Source organism: Macaca fascicularis, chromosome 11 (genome assembly GCF_037993035.2).
Source record: "Macaca fascicularis isolate 582-1 chromosome 11, T2T-MFA8v1.1".
Taxonomy (NCBI): domain Eukaryota; kingdom Metazoa; phylum Chordata; class Mammalia; order Primates; family Cercopithecidae; genus Macaca; species Macaca fascicularis.
This window is the reverse complement of record NC_088385.1, coordinates 34,140,591-34,158,525: the sequence shown is the minus strand read 5'-3', so window position 1 is coordinate 34,158,525 and position 17,935 is coordinate 34,140,591. Positions and strand designations below refer to the sequence as shown.

Sequence of the window (17,935 nt, the reverse complement as noted above, 5' to 3'; positions counted from 1 at the left end):
GGAGGGGGAGCTTGCAGTGAGCCGAGATTGCACCACTGCACTCCAGCCTGGGGGACAGAGCGAGACTCCGTCTCAAAAAAAAAAAAAAAAAAAAAAAAACTGACGTGCCTTGGCTAGTGCAAACAGTAAAACAGTTTTTTAACTGTGTTTGTTTGATTAGCTTGGAATCTAACAAACATTCTGTAAGAAGTCACTACCAACAGATAGCCTGGCACTTCCTTCCTTACTAATGAAATGTTATGCATCTCAGTACTTTCTACGCAAGGAAAAGCAATATTGTATAAGAGTAATTAAAGTGTTCACAATTAGGTTCATACTCTGGTTTCTCTTCAGATCGTATACATCTTTTGTCTTTTACTAAAGATTTCTGTGGAAAGGAACAATTCTGAGTTTCTAACTAAGTTTTGTTTTGTTTTGAGACGGAGTCTTGCTCTGTTGCCCAGGCTGGAGTGCAGTGGTGTGATCTTGGCTCACTGCAACCTCCGCCTCTCGGGTTCAAGCCATTCTTCTGCCTCAGCCTCCCAAGTAACTGGGACTACAGGCACTCACCACCATGCCAGGCTCATTTTTGTATTTTTAGTAGAAACAGGGTTTCACCACGTTGGCCAGTCTGGTCTTGAACTCCTGACCTCAGGTGATCTGCCCCCCTCGGCCTCCCAAAGTGTTGGGATTACAGGCATGAGCCACTGTGCCCGGCCTGACCAAGTTTTTGAGGCCTTGCATATGTGGCACTTATTTTTATTTATTTATTTTTAATTTTTATTTATTTTTTATTTTTTTATTATTATTTTTTGAGAGAGTCTTACTCTGTCACCCAGGCTGGAGTGCAGTGGCATGATCTCAGCTCACTGCAACCTCTGCCTCCGGGGTTCAAGTGATTCTCATGCCTCAGCCTCCCAAGTAGCTGGGATTACAGGCATGTACCACCACACCTGGCTAATTTTTGTATTTTTAGTAGAGACAGGGTTTCACCATGTTGGCCAGTCTGGTCTTGAACTCCCGACCTCATGAGATCCACCCGCCTCGGCCTCCCAAAGTGCTGGGATTACAGGTGTGAGCCACCATGCCTGGCCCAGGGCTTATTTTTTAAAAAATGTTACAGATATTAAAGTTTGTATATTTTCCTAGTAGCATCAACAACCTGTTATTACCTAGATAACCACCCTTCTTTCATCACTCAAATATAAATTGAGGGGCTATATAGGACCAGAGTTCTGCTACATACCAGAAAAGTGAAGAACCACAGAGTCCAACTCTTGCTCTGTGGAGTTTATAGCACAGCTAAGAAGACACAGAAAAGTCATTACAAGTGTTTTTGAAGAAGTACAGGGTGCAATAGGACCTAAAGGTCAATTACCCAGACTGTGGCTCACCCTGATTTCTTGATTCTTCTTGTATTTTCTTTTCTTTTTTTTGGGTGGGGGGAGGCGCGGGGGACAGAGTCTTGCTCTGTCGCCCAGGCTGGAGTGTGGTGGTGTGATCTCTGCTCACTGCAACCTCCGCCTACCAGGTTCAAGTGATTCTCCTGCTTCAACCTCCGGAGTAGCTGGGACTACAGGCGCCCGCCACCACACCTGGCTAATTTTTTGTATTTTTAGTAGAGACGGGGCTTCACCATCTTGGCCAGGCTCCTCTCGAGTTCCTGATCTCAAGTGAGCCTCTCGCCTTGGCCTCCGAAAGAGCTGGGATTACAGGTTTGAGCCACTGCACCCGGCCTCATTTTATTTTTATAGAGACAGAGTCTCACTATGTTGCCCAGGCTGGTCTTGAATTCCCGAACTCAAGTGCTCCTCCTGCCTCGGTCTCTCAAAGTGCTGGGATTACAGGCCTGAGCCAACGTGGCCAGCCACTTCCATTTCAAAATTGAAAAAAGAAAGTGAAGATACAAGCTACATTAAATGATGGTATGCATGCACATTTATCTTCCAGGAAGAATATTATTCAGTCAAATAATCGAGGCTCTCTCAGGCAACCTCTCTGGAAGGTTTGCTTGTGTGTCTGGTGGTAGATACCCCAAATCCCCAAAGAAGAAAGCAGGGAGTGGTGTGGAAGGGGTTGCCATGTGGAGATGAATTGGATTCAGTTTTCTATCTTTTAAGTTTTATTTTTACTTACATGGCTGGGCACAGTGGCTCATGCCTGTAATCCTAGCACTTTGGGAGGCCAAGGCGGGAGAATCGCTTGAGCCCAGGAGTTTGAGAGCAGCCTGGGTAATATAGTGAGACTCCGTCTCTTAAAAACATTATTTTTTTAAATAAATAAATTTTATCTTCACTTAGGTGGAGACAGAGTCTCCCTACATTGCCCAGGCTGGTCTTGAACTCCTGGTCTCATGGGATCTTCCCACCTGGGCTTCCCAAACTGTTGGGACTACAGCCGTGAGCCACTGAGCCCAGTGAGTTTCCTTTCAAAGGAAAAAGAAGTGGTTGTCGAGCTCTTTCCGAAGAGGCAAAAGACAGAGCTGAGCAGGGCAAGAAAGCCGTGCCCTTGGGAGGAGCAGAGTTCAGGGTCTAATTCCTGTTGCTTTAGCCTCCGATTGCTACCTGCCGGGAGAGCCGATAACATCGCATGGGTACAGGGCTGCGGAACTGGAGCGCCTGGGCTATTTACACTGACCTGGAAAATGTCAGGATAAATGACAGAAGGCGGGGGTTGGTGACTGCACTCCTTCTAGAAGTCTCAACGCTTTGTGGGTATTGAGTTGTGTTTTTTCCCCCTCACCGTTGACTTATCACTAAGTCACTGAGGAAGGATGGCCTGTAAATCGGAATGGAGGGACTTAAAGTGAGACAGGCACCCCCCACACAGGTCACAGTTTAAAAGAAGATGGTTCAGACCGTTATGCGAAATGATCTCAGAGTGGCTGTTCACCTTCCCCAAAGCTGCATTAAAAAAAATTAGGATGGGTGACATCCCCCTTAGAAGACAGACCCCCCACACTGAGACTAGCCCTCTTATCGGCTGGCCAGGGCGAGGAGGGGTGTGTGCAGGGTCGCCCTCGATGCCGCAGCCGGAGCAGGTGGGCATGAATGCGGCCCCACGCCAGGCTCGGCCTTCGAGCCCGCTGGGCGCGCGCGCACGGTAGAAGCGCGCGCCTCCGCCCCTCGCGAGCGCGCCCCCCACCCCTCACCGTTGCACGCGCCGAGCCCCGGTGCCCCCGCCTGCCCCGCGCTCCCACAGCCCGAGCGCCGCTCAGCTGACCCGCGGGCGCCAGACGCGGCGGCTCTCAGCTCGCGAGCGCAGCTGCGGCGGCGCGGACCTCTCAGGGCGACACTCCCCCCGCGCCCCTCCCCCACCTGGCCGGGCTCCGGACCCGCCGCGCGCGAGCCCGCGGCCGCTTCCCCCGCGCCGAGCGAGGAGGCAGGCTGCGGCGGCGAGAGGCGGCTGCGCGGCCATGGGCGCGCCAGTGTCGCCCTAGGGCGGGCGCAGGTACCACAGCCGGAGCGGTGGAGGCAGCCTCCACAGAAAGCCTTCCCGGGCGGCGGCGGCGGCCACTAGAGCAGCGCGGCCGGGATGAGCGGGAGCGGCGCGGCGCCCGGCCCGGGCTCGGGCTCCTCCCCGGCCGCCTGCCGCTTCGCGCACTACTTCGTGCTGTGCGGGATCGACGCGGACAGCGGGCTGGAGCCTGACGAGCTGGCGGGTAAGGCTAGGGCTTGGGTTCCCTCAGGCGGCGCTGGGTTCCCTCAGGGGCGCGGGGGACGCTGCGGGGACGCGCGGGAGGCGGGGTGCGGGCTCCAGACAAAGTCAGCTCCCAGCGGCGTCCCCCCGCCTCTCTCTGGCCGAACGGGCGCTCGGGCGCGATTTAATGACATTGTTATTTATTCCGCGTGCGGGCTGTGCGGCTGCGCCCACCCGGGCTTTCGCCTCCGGGCGCTGGGTTATTAATAACGGGCGCGGGGGTGGCCCCAAGGGCATGGTCCCCGCCTGGTGCGTCGGCCCCTTCGCCCGCAGCCGCACGCGGAGGCGGCCAGTGACTCACCGGGAGCGCGGGTTGCCCCCCGGCCGCCGTGCCCGCCTCCCACCCGCCGGCCTCCCAGCCCCGGCCGCGAAGTTTCGGCCCCGCACGTGACGCCGCTCTCGGGCCTCTTGGGGGAGGGGGAGTCGGACTCAGCTCGGCTGCCGCGGGGGTAGAGTCCGCGGAGGCGCCGGTGGCCGTGCGGTGCGAGCGCGGGGCGGAGGCCGGTCGGACTTCATCGTGGACTCTGCCCTCTGCGCCGCCTCCCGCTCTGCGGTGCCGGCCAAGTCACCTTTTGGAATCCTGTGGATTTGGCCGCGTCTGGGAGCTGACGGGGACCTTTGGACGCTCGGGATCCAGCACCGCGCTTTGTTGACACTGCCTACACTGTTCCCGAGTTTAAACTCACTTGGGTGCACCGTGTGTTAGTGCCTGGTTTTCCCGGAGGGGTACCGGTCCCTCTGCTTGATTCATTTGATGGCGCAGTGCGGGGCTGTGTTGGGGAAACGATGCGGGGAAAAGGGGCCGTTAAAGGGCAATGGGGGGGCGGCGGAGTACGCAGTGTCGAGAGGAGGCCGGGGATAAACGACTGATTTCATTTTTCACCCATGTTCCTTTCCGCTTGCCTCCGCGGGATCTGAATCTTGATATGTTGTTGTCGTTATATGGGTGAGAGAAGTGACATCTACCGCCTGAACTTTGTGTCAGTGTTAAAGACTTAGGTCATAGCCTTTCAGAACAACTTCCTTAGGACAGATAATTCCTTATTGATTGCACCAACGTAAATTTTTCGCTTTTCCTTTGGTGGGGGTGGGGAGACTGGGAAGAATATATTAAATAATAAACAATAGTAAACAAAACTGTTAAGCCTTAAAATACAGTCCGATCAACCCACGTCTTGGCTATCTTTTTCTTAACTCAGCTTCACAGCAAAACATTTTCTTTTTTTCATATTCTTTGGAGGTAGAAACACAAAACATTTTCAACAAAAACTGTAAGTCTGGTTTTAAATTTTGGAGAACTAATAGAATACCAGGTTTTTCTGTATGTGTAATTATGTAATCACATTGTTTCTTCAACTAAGATTTCATGTACATCTTAAGAATGGCTTTGTCAAAGGATATGAAGAAAAAATGTCTGCAGAGAGATTAGGGGAGATTCTTCTCAAACTTGATGAAGGAATATTCTTATTTTTCTAGACTCCTTTCTTCCCTAAAGATCCTAAACATTTGTGGCACCAGAGTCACTTGGAGGCCTTCTGTCAGTGATGACTGATGAAAGGAAAAAAGCCTGTATTTTTTCTTCTCCATTTGCTTCCTGAAGCTAAAACAGTACCTTTTAGGTGTGACCTAGGACTCTTTAGGCACAGTGAGAATGACGTTAACAATACCATCAGACTTTAATGCATTTTTAAGAAACAAACTCTGATGTCTCTTTTTGCAAAACTGTGAGTGTGGGTGATTGGGATTTCTGCTTCTCATAATATTTAATGTAATCAGGTAATAATGTATTTTGCCTGGTAATATTTCGGTATCATTCATCCAACAGTTTTGAAAGCGTCTATCTGTAGTCGGTTTTTTAGGCACTGGGGACAGCTGTGAGGAAAGCAGTCAGAAATCCCTGCCATCATGGAGCATACGTTCTAGTGTAAAGAGATAATGAAAATACAATAATCTCTCCGTAACCATGGGTGATGGATTCTAGAGTGTCCCCCACACCAAAATCATCGGATGCTCAACTCTCTTATAATAAAACGGTGTAGCATATATAACCTATGAATATTTTCCTATACACTTTGTCATCTCTAGATTACTTATAATACCTATTAACATTGTAATGTTATGTAAATAGTTGTTATACTGTATTGTTTAGGAAATGATGACAAGAAAAAAAGTCTGTGCATGTTCACTACAGATGCAGCTATTGTAGGGCTAACTACATTTTCAGTCTGTGCTTGGTTGAATCTGTGGATGTGGAGTCCACATGAAGTGCTGACTGTATATAGTTCTCCAGATGTTAATAAGTGCTATGAGGAAAAATAAAGCAGGGGAGTAGATTTAGGGACATGTCAGCAGAGTGGTAGGATGGTGGGGTTGTGATTTTAAATAAGATGGTTTAGGGAAGTCCTCACAGGGAGGGTGACATTTGAACAGAGCCTTGAAGGAGGTGAGGAAGCAGGCCAGATGGATCACCTGGGGGCACAGCATTGCAGGCAGAAGAAACAGCAAGTGCGAAGACCCTGAGTGGGACAGTCCCTAGTTTGTACTGGTAACAGCAAGGAGTCCAGTATCCCAGTTACTCCGGAGACTGAGGCAGGAGGATCACTTGAACCCAGGAGGTGGAGGTTGCAGTGAACTGAGATTGTGCCAGTGCACTCCAGCCTGGGCAACAGAGGGAGACTCTGTCTCAAAAAAAAAAAAAGGTGTTTGTGGTGAGAGATGTTGTTGGCTTGGTGAAGTGGCAGGAAGGACTCAGATTCTAGACAGATGTTGAAGGTTGACCCAATGAGATTTGCTGATGATTTGTATGAATATGTATGAAATCTATGAATATGGTAGTCATATTGAAAGAAAGTGATCAAAGATGACTCCAAGATTTTTGGACTGAACAGTTGTAAGCTTCTCTCCTGAAATAGGAAGACTGGTGGAGAATCAGCCTGGAAATCAGTTCAGTTTTGGATGTGTTAAGTTGGAGGTGTCCATTAGGTGTTCAAATGGAGATGTCACATAGACAAGACATCTCTTGGGGGAAGATCTGGACTGTAGGTATAAATTTAACGCCATGAAATTAGATGAAATTACTTGAGGGTTGAGTATAGATAGAAAAGAGAGGAGGACACTCAAATGGTTGAGCCCTGGGGCCATTCTAGCATGCATAGGTGGGGAGAATGAGGAGGAGACAACTGAGGAGATTGAGGAGTATGGATAGTGACATGGCAGGAAAACAGAAGAATGTCGTATCATGTTCTCAACTAAGAATTTTCTTGACTATTTCTGTAGAGCAACATTTGGGGATCATGAAACTGTGTTAGGCAAATGAGCCAGAAGGTAGTTTCTGTTTTGCTGCATTAATTTCAAAGTTAATGATAGTTAAGTTTCTATTTTGCCTTGCTGGAGCTGATCTGTCTTTATCACACTTTCTTAGCAAGTTGTCACCCTGCCTCTAGAAGGTCTTAATTGACTCCTATTAAACATAAATTCTACCAGTTTGCTTCATAGACTTTCTTAACATATGCATGTTCCTAGAATTCACACTGCAGGTGGTGGGACATTGAAATCAAAGTAAAGACAGTAACAGTTAAATAGACTAAGACCTTATAATAAAACTTATCAAGGCTTCAAATAGTTTTTAGACACTCCTAGTAAAACCCAGCTTAAACAGCAATGGAAAAGACTTCTTTCATCTCAAATACATAGATCTCTTAATAGCTGAAAATAATTTAACTATATACATAAAAATATATTTTAAAATGGAGGACTTAGAAACTTTATGGTGATGTCCACATGTATATACTGATATACTCATATTACCTGTTGTTCTTTCTGTACCACATCTTAGTTGTTGTGCTTCTCCTACTCATTGTATATTTTCAAGAGGCACTTTGTCCATAAACAAAATATCCTTTGGGAGAAATGTTTAAATTTCCTTTAAATATTAAAGATAAGGAAAAAGTTTCAAAGCGGAATTCTTTATTGCATATAGAAGAAAGGAGGTATAAATGGAGGTAAATCATGCAATTAGTTGATGTCAGGGAAGGCAGACATCATTTTGAAATCTTATTTTATAGCTCTTATTTCCTTTAAAACCTGGCTATAGGAATACACATGGCTTAATTTACACATGGCTTAATCTTTTGAGCAATGGGAAAATGAAGGACATGATAAGGCCTTTATTAAGTGACATAAATATACAGGCCCTCTAAGAGAGCAGGGAGTTTGTCTCTTTCGTAGTGTCTTATATACAGTACACAGTGTTTAATAAGGGAATGAATATAAGTTTACATATGAGTCTATAAATTATGTGATGACCAGAATATTCTTAGTGTTCCCTTGGTAGTCTGGATTCAGCCCTCCTAATAGTTGTTGAAGTCTGATAGATGAGCTCTCTGCCATAGAGCTTTGTTTAGATCTTTTCCTTGGTGTCTCTCTGCAGCTATTTTTAGCTTTGGTTGTGTTGGGTGTGGTTTTCAAAAGAGCGTAGAGACAGTGGGACCATGATCTGAATTCAAATAAGTATAAAATTTAGTCGAGACTGACAGAATATGTCACATTAGTTCTTGAAGGGACCGTAAACATATTTACGGTAAAGAAACTGAGGCTCAGAGATTAAGGGCCCTCTCAGATTACATTTGATCAGCAGTAGACACCTGACTAGTGCCTGGTGGTTCCAGTGCACTATGCTCCGTAGTTATTCTATTTAAGCTCAGAAAAAAGATGAGCTTGACTCATTCAACAAGCATTTCAGGATTGCCCTTATTCCAAACTGAATGTCATAGTCAAGACTGTGCTGAAGTGTGTCTTTTAAAAACAGTGGCCGGGTGTATAGGCTTAGGTGGAATAGAAGCTACCCTGATCCAACTACCATTGGTACTGTGTCAGTTGTTAGCTTTGTTGACATCCTAGGCTCACAGTAGATTCCTGGGAGTTTGGAAGGTCTGCTCCGGGTAGCTCGGGGGCTGGGGAAGGAGTAGTACAGGGATCAGCCTTCATTTTAATGAGGCCAAAGAAGATTCAAGATCTGGTTGCTGTGTGCTAGTTTGACTCTTTGTCCCCAAACCTCATGTTGAAATTTGATTCCTAAAGTTGGAAGTGGGGCTTATTGGGAGATCTTTGGGTTATAGGGGCAGATGCCTCGTTGATGGCTTGGTGCCCTCCTGGAGGTAATGAGTGAGTTCTCCCTCTGTGAGTTCCCGGAAGAGCTAATTGTTAAAAAGAGTCTGGCACCCCTCCCTTACCCTCTTTTTTCCTCTCTCTTGCTATGTGATCGCTAATTGCTTAGCTTTCTGCCATGAGAGGAAGCAGCCTGAAGCCATCACCAGAAGCAGATGCTGGTGCCATGCCTTTGGCGTAGTAGAACCGCAAACTATTTCTTTTTTCTTTCTTTCTCTCTCTTTCTTTCTTTCTTTCTTTTTTTTTTTTTTTTGGGGGGGGAGAGGGGAGGGGCGGGAGTGGGGGACAGAGCCTCCGCTGTTACTCAGGCTGGAGTGCAGTGGTGCAGTCTTGGCTCATTGCAGTCTCAATCTCCTTGGGCTCAAGCAGTCCTTCACCTCAGTATCCCTAGTAGCTGGGAACACAGGCGTGTGCCACCATGCCTGGCTAATTTTTGTATTTTTTGTAGAGGTGGGGTTTTGCCATCTGTACAAAGATGTTGCCCAGGCTAATCTCAAACTCCTGAGCTCAAGCAGTCCGCCCCTCCTTGGCCTCCCAAAGTGCTGGGATTATAGGCAGTGAGCCACCATGCCTGGCTGAGCCATTTCTTTATAGACTGCCCAGCCTCAGGTATTTCTTTATAGCAACACGAAAACAGACTAAGATGCTGTGGTATAATGATCACTCAGTTTTGGAAATCTACTGGAAATGAAACTCTTTTTTTTTTTTTTTTTTTTTTTTTTTTTTTTTTTGAGACGGAGTCTTGCTCTGTCACCCAGGCTGGAGTGCAGTGGCCGGATCTCAGCTCACTGCAAGCTCCGCCTCCTGGGTTTACGCCATTCTCCTGCCTCAGCCTCCCGAGTAGCTGGGACTACAGGCACCCGCCACCTCGCCCGGCTATTTTTTTGTATTTTTTAGTAGAGACGGGGTTTCACCGTGTTAGCCGGGATCGTCTCTCGATCTCCTGACCTCATGATCCGCCCATCTCGGCCTCCCAAAGTGCTGGGATTACAGTGGAAATGAAACTCTTTATAGTGAAATTGGCCCAAAAGTGAGTGACGCTAAATTCTTTATGATAACCCCAAGGCTCAGGCTTATGGCACATTTTGTTAATGCAGGACACACCAGCATAAACAACTGGGAAGACAAGAGAGGGGAAGACGGTGAGACAAATAGTGTCTTTGTGGGAGGAGAGAAAGGGAAAGAAAAGAGGACAGGGAGAGAGAAAGGAACCTGAAGGAGTACAAGTTCTGTTTGCTGCTAAGATGTTAAGACAGACTGTCCTGAAATTCCTGTGCACATCCTTTTCCTTGTATTTCCACTGTTGGTCACAGATACTTTCAGAGTAATAAAAGTAAATATCTAGAATACAATGCTTTGTTAGTCATGATTTCCGTAAAGCTTCATATGGAGAAAACATTTTCCTCTTCTATAATTTACTGAATGGTGGAGATGGTTCTACACAGGACGCTTTAGGAAACGTGTACCATATGCCTGATCCTTAGCATTTTTGTTTAATAATGACCTAAATTTTGTTTTTGGTAAAACCATAACTATTATATTTTGGATTATTTAATGTTAAATGCTTACAGTGTGTTAGATTCTGGACTACATACATAAGTGATGGTCTCTGTTCTGTAAGAATCTATGATGAAATAGTAATAGTAAAATAGCTAACATATTTATAGTGCTTTCCACATGCCAGACACTGTGCTAAATTCTTGTTATTGTTTGTTTGTTTGTTTGTTTTTGAGACACAGTCTTGCTCTGTTGCTCAGGCTGGAGTGCAGTGGTGTGATCTCGGTTCACTGCAACCTCCGCCTCTCAGGTTTAAGCAATTCTTGTGCCTCAACCTCCCGAGTAGCTGGGACTACAGGTGCGTGACACCATGCCCGGCTAATTTTTGTATTTTTTGGTAGAGACGGGGTTTCATCATGTTGGCCAGATTGGTCTTGAACTCCTGACAGGTGATCTGCTTGCCTTGGCCTCCCAAAGTGCTAGGATTACAGACGTGAGCTACCGCACCCAGCCACTGTGCTAAATTCTTCGTAGTCATTACCTCATTCAGTCCAGACAACAACCTTAGGGGCATTGTTTTTTCTCTCTTTTTTTTTTTTTTTTTTTTTTTGAGACAGAGTCTCACTCTGTCAACCAGGCTGTAGTGCAGTGGCGCGATCTCGGCTCACTGCAAGCTCTGCCTCCGGGGTTCACGCCACTCTCCTGCCTCAGCCTCCTGCGTAGCTGGGACTACAGGTGCCCACCACCACGCCTGGCTAATTTTTTTGTGTGTTTTAGTAGAGACGGAGTTTCACCATGTTAGCCAGGATGGTCTCGATCTCCTGACATCGTGATCCGCCCACCTCGGCCTCCCAAAGTGCTGGGATTACAGGCGTGAGCCACCATGCCCGGCCCATCTCTCTCTCTTTTTTTTTTTTTAGAAAGGCTGAGTCTCACTCTGTTGCCCAGGCTGGAGTGCAGTGGTGTGATCTCTGTTAACTGCAACCTCTGCCTCCCAGGTTCAAGCGATTCTCCTGCCTTAGCCTCCTGAGTAGCTGGGATTACAGGCACGCACCACCACGCCTGGCTACTTTTTGTACTTTTAGTAGAGATAGGGTTTCACCATGTTGTTGGTCAGGCTGGTCTAAAACTCCTGACCTTGTGATCCGCCCACCTTGGCCTCCCAAAGTGCTGGGATTACAGGTGTGAGCCACTGCACCCGGCCTGTTTTCTCTTTTGTACACAGGAGGAAACTGAGTCTAGAGAATTTAAGTACTTTACTCCAGTTCATATAATAAGAAAGAAGCCTAGATTGAAGGTCTGCTTGATGTAATTCATCCATACCCTTAACCAGTGTATTTGCTGTCTTCCTAGTAACATATGCTGTATCATACAGATTGTAAAATCTACCAGTATAGAGATCCCAAATGGGTAGCCTTATCATCAAATGAAATTATTTTTTTATTCCTCTATATGGTAAAGATACTAAAGGCGACACTACTGGGCCTTTATGACGTTTATGACCTGACCTAGCTTGTTTCTTCTTTAGTTAGCACTAGTAATTTCTCTTGCATGTATTTCTTCATTCATTCATCAGGGAGTTAGAAGAGTATATATTTAATGATATTTTTGCTTTTGTCAATGAATATTTTTAAAGATAAGGTGTTACTATATAAAGGCCTTTACTATGAAATTTTAACTTTTTAAAAAAACTCTTGCTCTTCTTACTGGGTTTTATTATTTCTTAGCATAAATAATTTGTTATTAGGTGAGTTTATAGTTTTTTAAAGGAATGTATGAATGCTTGTGAAACCATAGCTGGCAGGGCAGTGAGTACAGCAATTAGAGCTGGATACACAGTCAGAAGCTGAGATTCCAGTCCTGGCCTGTCACTTATGACAGCTGCAGGCATCAGTGTTCTTGTCTGTCTTGAAAAGGGTTAAATGAGATGAATGATTTCTAACTACCACCCTTGGGGCCTGAAATTGTTTTTGAGTAAAAAAACTAAGTTTATCCGTAAAAAAAAAAAAAATCCTAAATGTCATAGAACAAGAGGACCAGTACATACCACATGTATAGTCAGCCCTCTGTGTGTGGGTCCCACGTCTGTGGGTTCGACCGTCATCAAATTGAAAATACAGTGTTCCAAAAAAATAAAAACCAAAAATGGTGGTTGCATTTGTACTGAACATGTACAAGTTTTTTGTACTTGCTATTGTTCCTTAAACAATACAGCATAACAACCATTTACATGGAATTTGCATCGTATTAAGTATTGTAACTAACCTGGAGATTATTTGAAGTGTACGGGAGAATGTGCTTGTGTTATCTGTATATACTACACCATTTTATGTAAGGGGCTCAAGCATCTTGGGAGTCTTGAAAACAATCCCGCACAGATACTGAAGGATAACTGTACCACATGAGGAGCAATTAAGGAATTACAAAATCAGCCATCAGGAAAGGGAGAAAATCAGTTAGTTTATACTGTTCTCTTTCCAGGAAAGCTACTTTTTTTTTTTTTTTGAGACAGTTTCGCTCTTATTGCCCAGGCTGGAGTGCAATGGTGCGATCTCGGCTCACCGCAGCCTCCGCCTCCCAGGTTCAAGTGATTCTCCTGCCTCAGCTTCCCGAGTAGCTGGGATTACAGGCATGTGCCACCACGCCCCACTAATTTTTGTATTTTTAGTAGAGATGGAGGTTTCACCATGTTGTTCAGGCTGGTCTCGATCTCCCGACCTCAGGTGATCTGCCTGCCTCTGTGCTGGGATTACAGGCGTGAGCCATTGTGCCTGGCCGAAAGCTACAATTTTTAAGAAGAATTTTGAAATCTTAATGTCAATTAATGGACTCCCAATTATTATCTTCATGGACTTTTAAGGACCCAGGGGTTCCTGTTTGAAATTACCATTGCTAATCTCTAGATTATTACTGTAGTATGGATGACACTGCCAGTTCCCAAATAATAGTCAGTGAGATCTTAGAATAATATTTTTCTACTTAAAATTCTCTAATAACTTCCTTTGTATTTAGAATAAGGTTCAAACTTGTAGATATTTGTTTATAACAAAAATATTACATTTATTTGTTTATTTATAACAAGAATGAGACAGGATCTTGCTCTGTTGCCCAGGCTGGAGTGCAGTACTGCGATCACAGCTCACTGCAGCCTCAACCTCCTAGGCTCAAGTGATCCTCCTACCTCAGCCTCCCAAGTAGCTGGGACTATAGGTGTACACCACCATGCCTGACTAATTAAAAAAATCTTTTTTTGTAGAGATGGGATCTGTGTTGCCCAGGGTGGTCTTGAACTCCTGGGCTCAAGGGATCTGCCCATCTTGGCCTCTCAAAGTGCTGGGATTACCACTACGCCTGGCCTATGTGTGGGTTTTAAAATCGCTAAAATGGGCCAGCTGCGGTGGCTTACCCCTGTAATCCCAGCACTTTGGGTGGCCAAGATGGGTGGATCACTTGAGGTCAGGAGTTTGTGAGCATGCTCACCAAGGTGGCGGAACTCCGTCTCTGCTAGAAATACAAAAATTAGCTGGATGTGGTGGGGTTTGCCAGTAATCCCAACTACTCGGGAGGCTGAGGCACGAGAATCGCTTGAATCCAAGATGTCAAGGTTGCAGTGAGCTGAGATTGCGCTACCGCACTCCAGCCTGGGTAACAGAATGAGACCCTGTCTCAAAAATTAAAAATAAAATAAAATAAATAAAAACCCTAAAATGGAAGCTAGAGTTTCCTTAAAAATGGGAAACTTGAGATTGATGAAAAAGCAAGAGAATGGGTAAATGACTTTTTAAAAAAGGTATCTAACAACTTTGTGAAGAGCTAACTACAAAATATATTAGCCTATTCCTTCCCTCTTTAAATAAGATACGGTAAATAAAATTAACCTTTTTTTTTTTTTTTTTTTAACCAGTTATATGCAAGCAAGCATGCAGGTACCAACAAGGCTTTGATTTTTTTTTAAGCAAACATGTCTTATTTATTTATAAACTAGTGTCAAGTGTTGAGCACATAAACGATGGATAGTGTTTATGAAATTTCAGAAAGTGGTTGTACTAAAGAGCACTTGTAGCTTCAGTTGTGGTTTTAAAGGAATATCTTAGGAAACTGCATATACAGATTTGTTCTTCATGGCACCTACATCAGCTTTGGGCACAGTCAGCCAGTACAGTTCTCTTTGTTTCTATAAAGTTTAATCCTATGTATGGGATTAAATGGGACTGTCTTTCCCCATTACTTTCTCTCTCTCTTTCTCTCCCTTCCTTCCTTCCTTCCTTCCTTCCTTCCTTCCTTCCTTCCTTCCTTCCTTCCTTCCTTCCTTCCTTCCTTCCTTCCTTCCTTCTTCCTCTCTGTCCCTTCCCTTCCCTTCCCTTTCCCCTTTCCCCTTCCCCTTCCCCTTCCCCTTCCCCTTCCCTTCCCCTCCCCTCTTTCTCCTTTTTTCTTTCGCAGAATCTCGCTCTGTCTCAAAACAACAACAGCAACCCAGGCTGGAGTGCTGTGGCACGATCTCGCCTCAGTGCAGTATCTGCCTCCTGAATTCAGGTGATTCTCCTGCCTCAGCCTCCCAAGTAGCTGGGACTACAGGCACTCACCACCACGCCTGGCTAATTTTTGTATTTTTAGTAGAGAAGGGGTTTCACCTTGTTGGCCAGGCTGGCCTCAGACTTCTGACCTCAGGTGATTCATACTCCTCAGCTACCCAAAGTGCTGGGATTACAGGCGTGAGCCACTGCGCCTGGCCTCCATTACTTTTCAAACAAAATGCGGGGATGGCTGGTTGAGTGTGACGAGGTAAGAACTGAGAATTCTAGGAATGAAAGTGTTAGTATTTTATCTGCTGCTGAGACAGCACATCCTGAGGATGGAAGAGGCTGGAGGATTGGCTTTCTCAGATGTTCTGCACCTTTTCCGAGCATCTATGACTTTACTAACTTTATTTGAAATTAAATATTGTAACTGTTTTTACTAACATGGGTTTCTTGGGTTACTTTTTATTTTTCTGATAAAAACGGGTGTATATCACTGCAGAAAGCTAATTTTGAAATAATGCTTTTTTTAAATGACTTTCAAAGATATGTGCTAGCATTATTAAGTCAGAAATAATCCCAGGAAGTCCCCCTTATACTATGAAGCTATGAAAATAGCTAACATTTATGAAGCATGAACTGTGGTTGGTGATTTATAAACACTAATTCTCACAATAACTTGAAAGTATTACTTTTCTCATTTGGTAGATGAGAAGGGTGACATTCAGTGAGTTGCCCAAAGACAGGAAAGGCCGTAGCTCGGATTCCATCCCAGGGTGTCTGGCTGCAAACTAGCCCTTTTTCCTATGCCCTGCTGCCCCTTCAGACCAGCTGTCCTCAACTGCTGGTTGGTGACACATTAATGGGCCTACCATTCATGAGGTAGGTCACAAGTAATTACTAACAATAGCAGACATACTGAGGTTACGATATATATTTTAAAATAAGTGGAATGGATTCAAGTTCTTCCCTCTAATGGTATCATTTTTATTCAGTTCCATTCCTATGTGCTTTTATTGGATGGGAGAGAAAGGTGGCATTGTATGCATCAAACCAGTAATTGTACATAGCCCCATACATAATGGGAAATCTATTTTATGCTACTGGTAAGCTACTGTTACTGATGAGTTAGGAATAGTTTCCACATATTAATAAAGCCTTTAGGAATATCACTGCAGAAGTAGTCAGTTTGTTTGCTTTACTTTCCTCTAGAAAACTATTTTGTGCATTATCTGAGGATACCCTTGGGAATGTGTTTCTCAACACTTTTGCTGAGCTGGATTGTTTCTACAATGTGACAGTATTTTGGAAAGAGCATTTATAGATTACAATAAAAAAAGATCCAAAAGGTGATGTGTGCTAAAAACAAACAAACAAAAACGTGATGGAATTAATAATGTTAGGGTTGTAGAATTTTTTTTTTTTTTTTTTTTTTTTTTAAGACAAGCAATCCTCCCACTTCAGCCTCTTGAGTAGCTGGGACTACAGGCACATGCCACCATGCCTGGTTAACTTTTTTCTTTCTTTCTTTTTTTTGAGACAATCTTGCTCTGTCACCCAGGCTGGAGTGCAGTGGCATGATCTTGACTCACTGCAACCTCCGCCTCTTGTGTTCAAGTAATTCTCGTGCCTCAGCCTCCCAAGTAGCTGAGATTACAGGCATGTACCACCATGCCTGCTATGTGCCTGGTTAATTTTTAAGTTTTTTGTAGACATGGGGTCACACTGTGTTGCAAAGGCTGTCTCGAACTCCTGGACTCAAGTGATCCTGCCTGGACCTCCCAAAGTGCTGGAATTACAGGTGTGAGCCACCACATCCAGCCTGAAACTGGGAAATTTCTTATATCTCACACCTTTTCAGGTTTAGTACCTTTTATTTCCAGTATCCCTTCAGTTTTCTTCCTCTTCCTTCTCTTGTGGTCCTTTGAGAAAACAAGGACAATCTGCTAGTCTAACGGTATTCTTTCTAGATAGTAAATTTATATCAATTTTTTATTGCTGTAGATCAGGACTAAAATAGCAAAAAGGAATTGTTTCCTTTGGGCAGAGATGTGAATTGTTTTTGAAGGGGTAGTGGGTAGTCACAATCTACTCTTACGTAATTCCCTGATGTAGAAGTCCTCCTTTGTCACAAGAATCAGCACCAACATATCAATTGGAATTCCATGAGAATGAGATACTAACTTTAATAAGAATACATTGAGCAGTAGGAATTTATGGCTGGTTATAGGTTTAAAGCTTGTAGATGATTTACTTTTAGAACCACAGTGTTTTTTATTTTTAGTTAAGTTATCCTCAACTTCAACTCTAACTTTTAAGGAAATGTAAATGGCCGGGGTAATAAGATAACAGATTGTTTAAAACTATTTCCTATCTCCTGTCTCAAGTGTATGCTTTTTCTTAATAAATAAACTTTTGTCAGGATTTCAAAATATTCTGGCTCAGCTCCAGGAAAATGAACTTTCACACTAGACTTCACTTGTTTTGTGCCATTGTTCACTAGAACAATGACCGTGATTTCAGTTAATTAAAACACAGGCATTGGTACTTGAGGTGGCTATGCGAAAATAGGTTATTTTGTTTGGTTATTCTCACTCCTGTCTGGCAGTGCTTCATTTTTTTATTGGCAGCTCTAGCTACAATCTGATTTTAATTAAATACATGAAAGCTGTGTGTACTAGAATGTAAAATCTTGTATATTCTTCAGAGCGAAGAACTGACAGGACTCGTTTACAGTGAACCACTTGTAAATCATCTTGTTTCTGGTGGATGGGGCCAATAGGGAAATAATTAAAGTATTGAGTGTATGGAGAAGATAGAAGTTGGTAGAAAACAAAAACGTAAGAACCATACTGGTGATTCCAAAATTCCGAAATCCCTCCACCTCCCTTTTATTTTTTTATTTTTTATTTTGCAACAGAGTCTCACTCTGTCGCCCAGATTGGAGTGCAGTGGCTCAGTCTTGGCTTACTGCATCTTACACCTCCCAGGGTCAAGCGATTCTTCTGCCTCAGCCTTCCAAGTAGCTGGGACTACGGGCACACACCAGCATGCCCGGCTAACTTTTGTATTTTTAG

The 17,935-nt window shown here is 44.5% G+C and overlaps 1 protein-coding gene and 1 pseudogene across 7 annotated transcripts in view; both read left to right on the top strand.

The window, feature by feature from the left end:
* The first annotated feature begins 313 nt into the window (after nt 1-313).
* Nucleotides 314-423, top strand: LOC123567845 (U5 spliceosomal RNA; annotated as a pseudogene).
* A 2,913-nt stretch (nt 424-3,336) lies between these two features.
* DENND5B (DENN domain containing 5B) overlaps nt 3,337-17,935 on the top strand; it is a 207,342-nt gene continuing 192,743 nt past the window's right edge. For all 7 annotated transcript variants that reach the window (XM_074006551.1, XM_065523983.1, XM_045364979.2 and 4 more), the window contains exon 1: nt 3,337-3,640. Coding sequence is in view for 5 of the 7 variants with exons in the window: in XM_065523983.1 (XP_065380055.1) it covers nt 3,514-3,640 (127 nt within the window). In the remaining 2 variants the exon portion in view is untranslated. The remainder of the gene's footprint in view (nt 3,641-17,935) is intronic.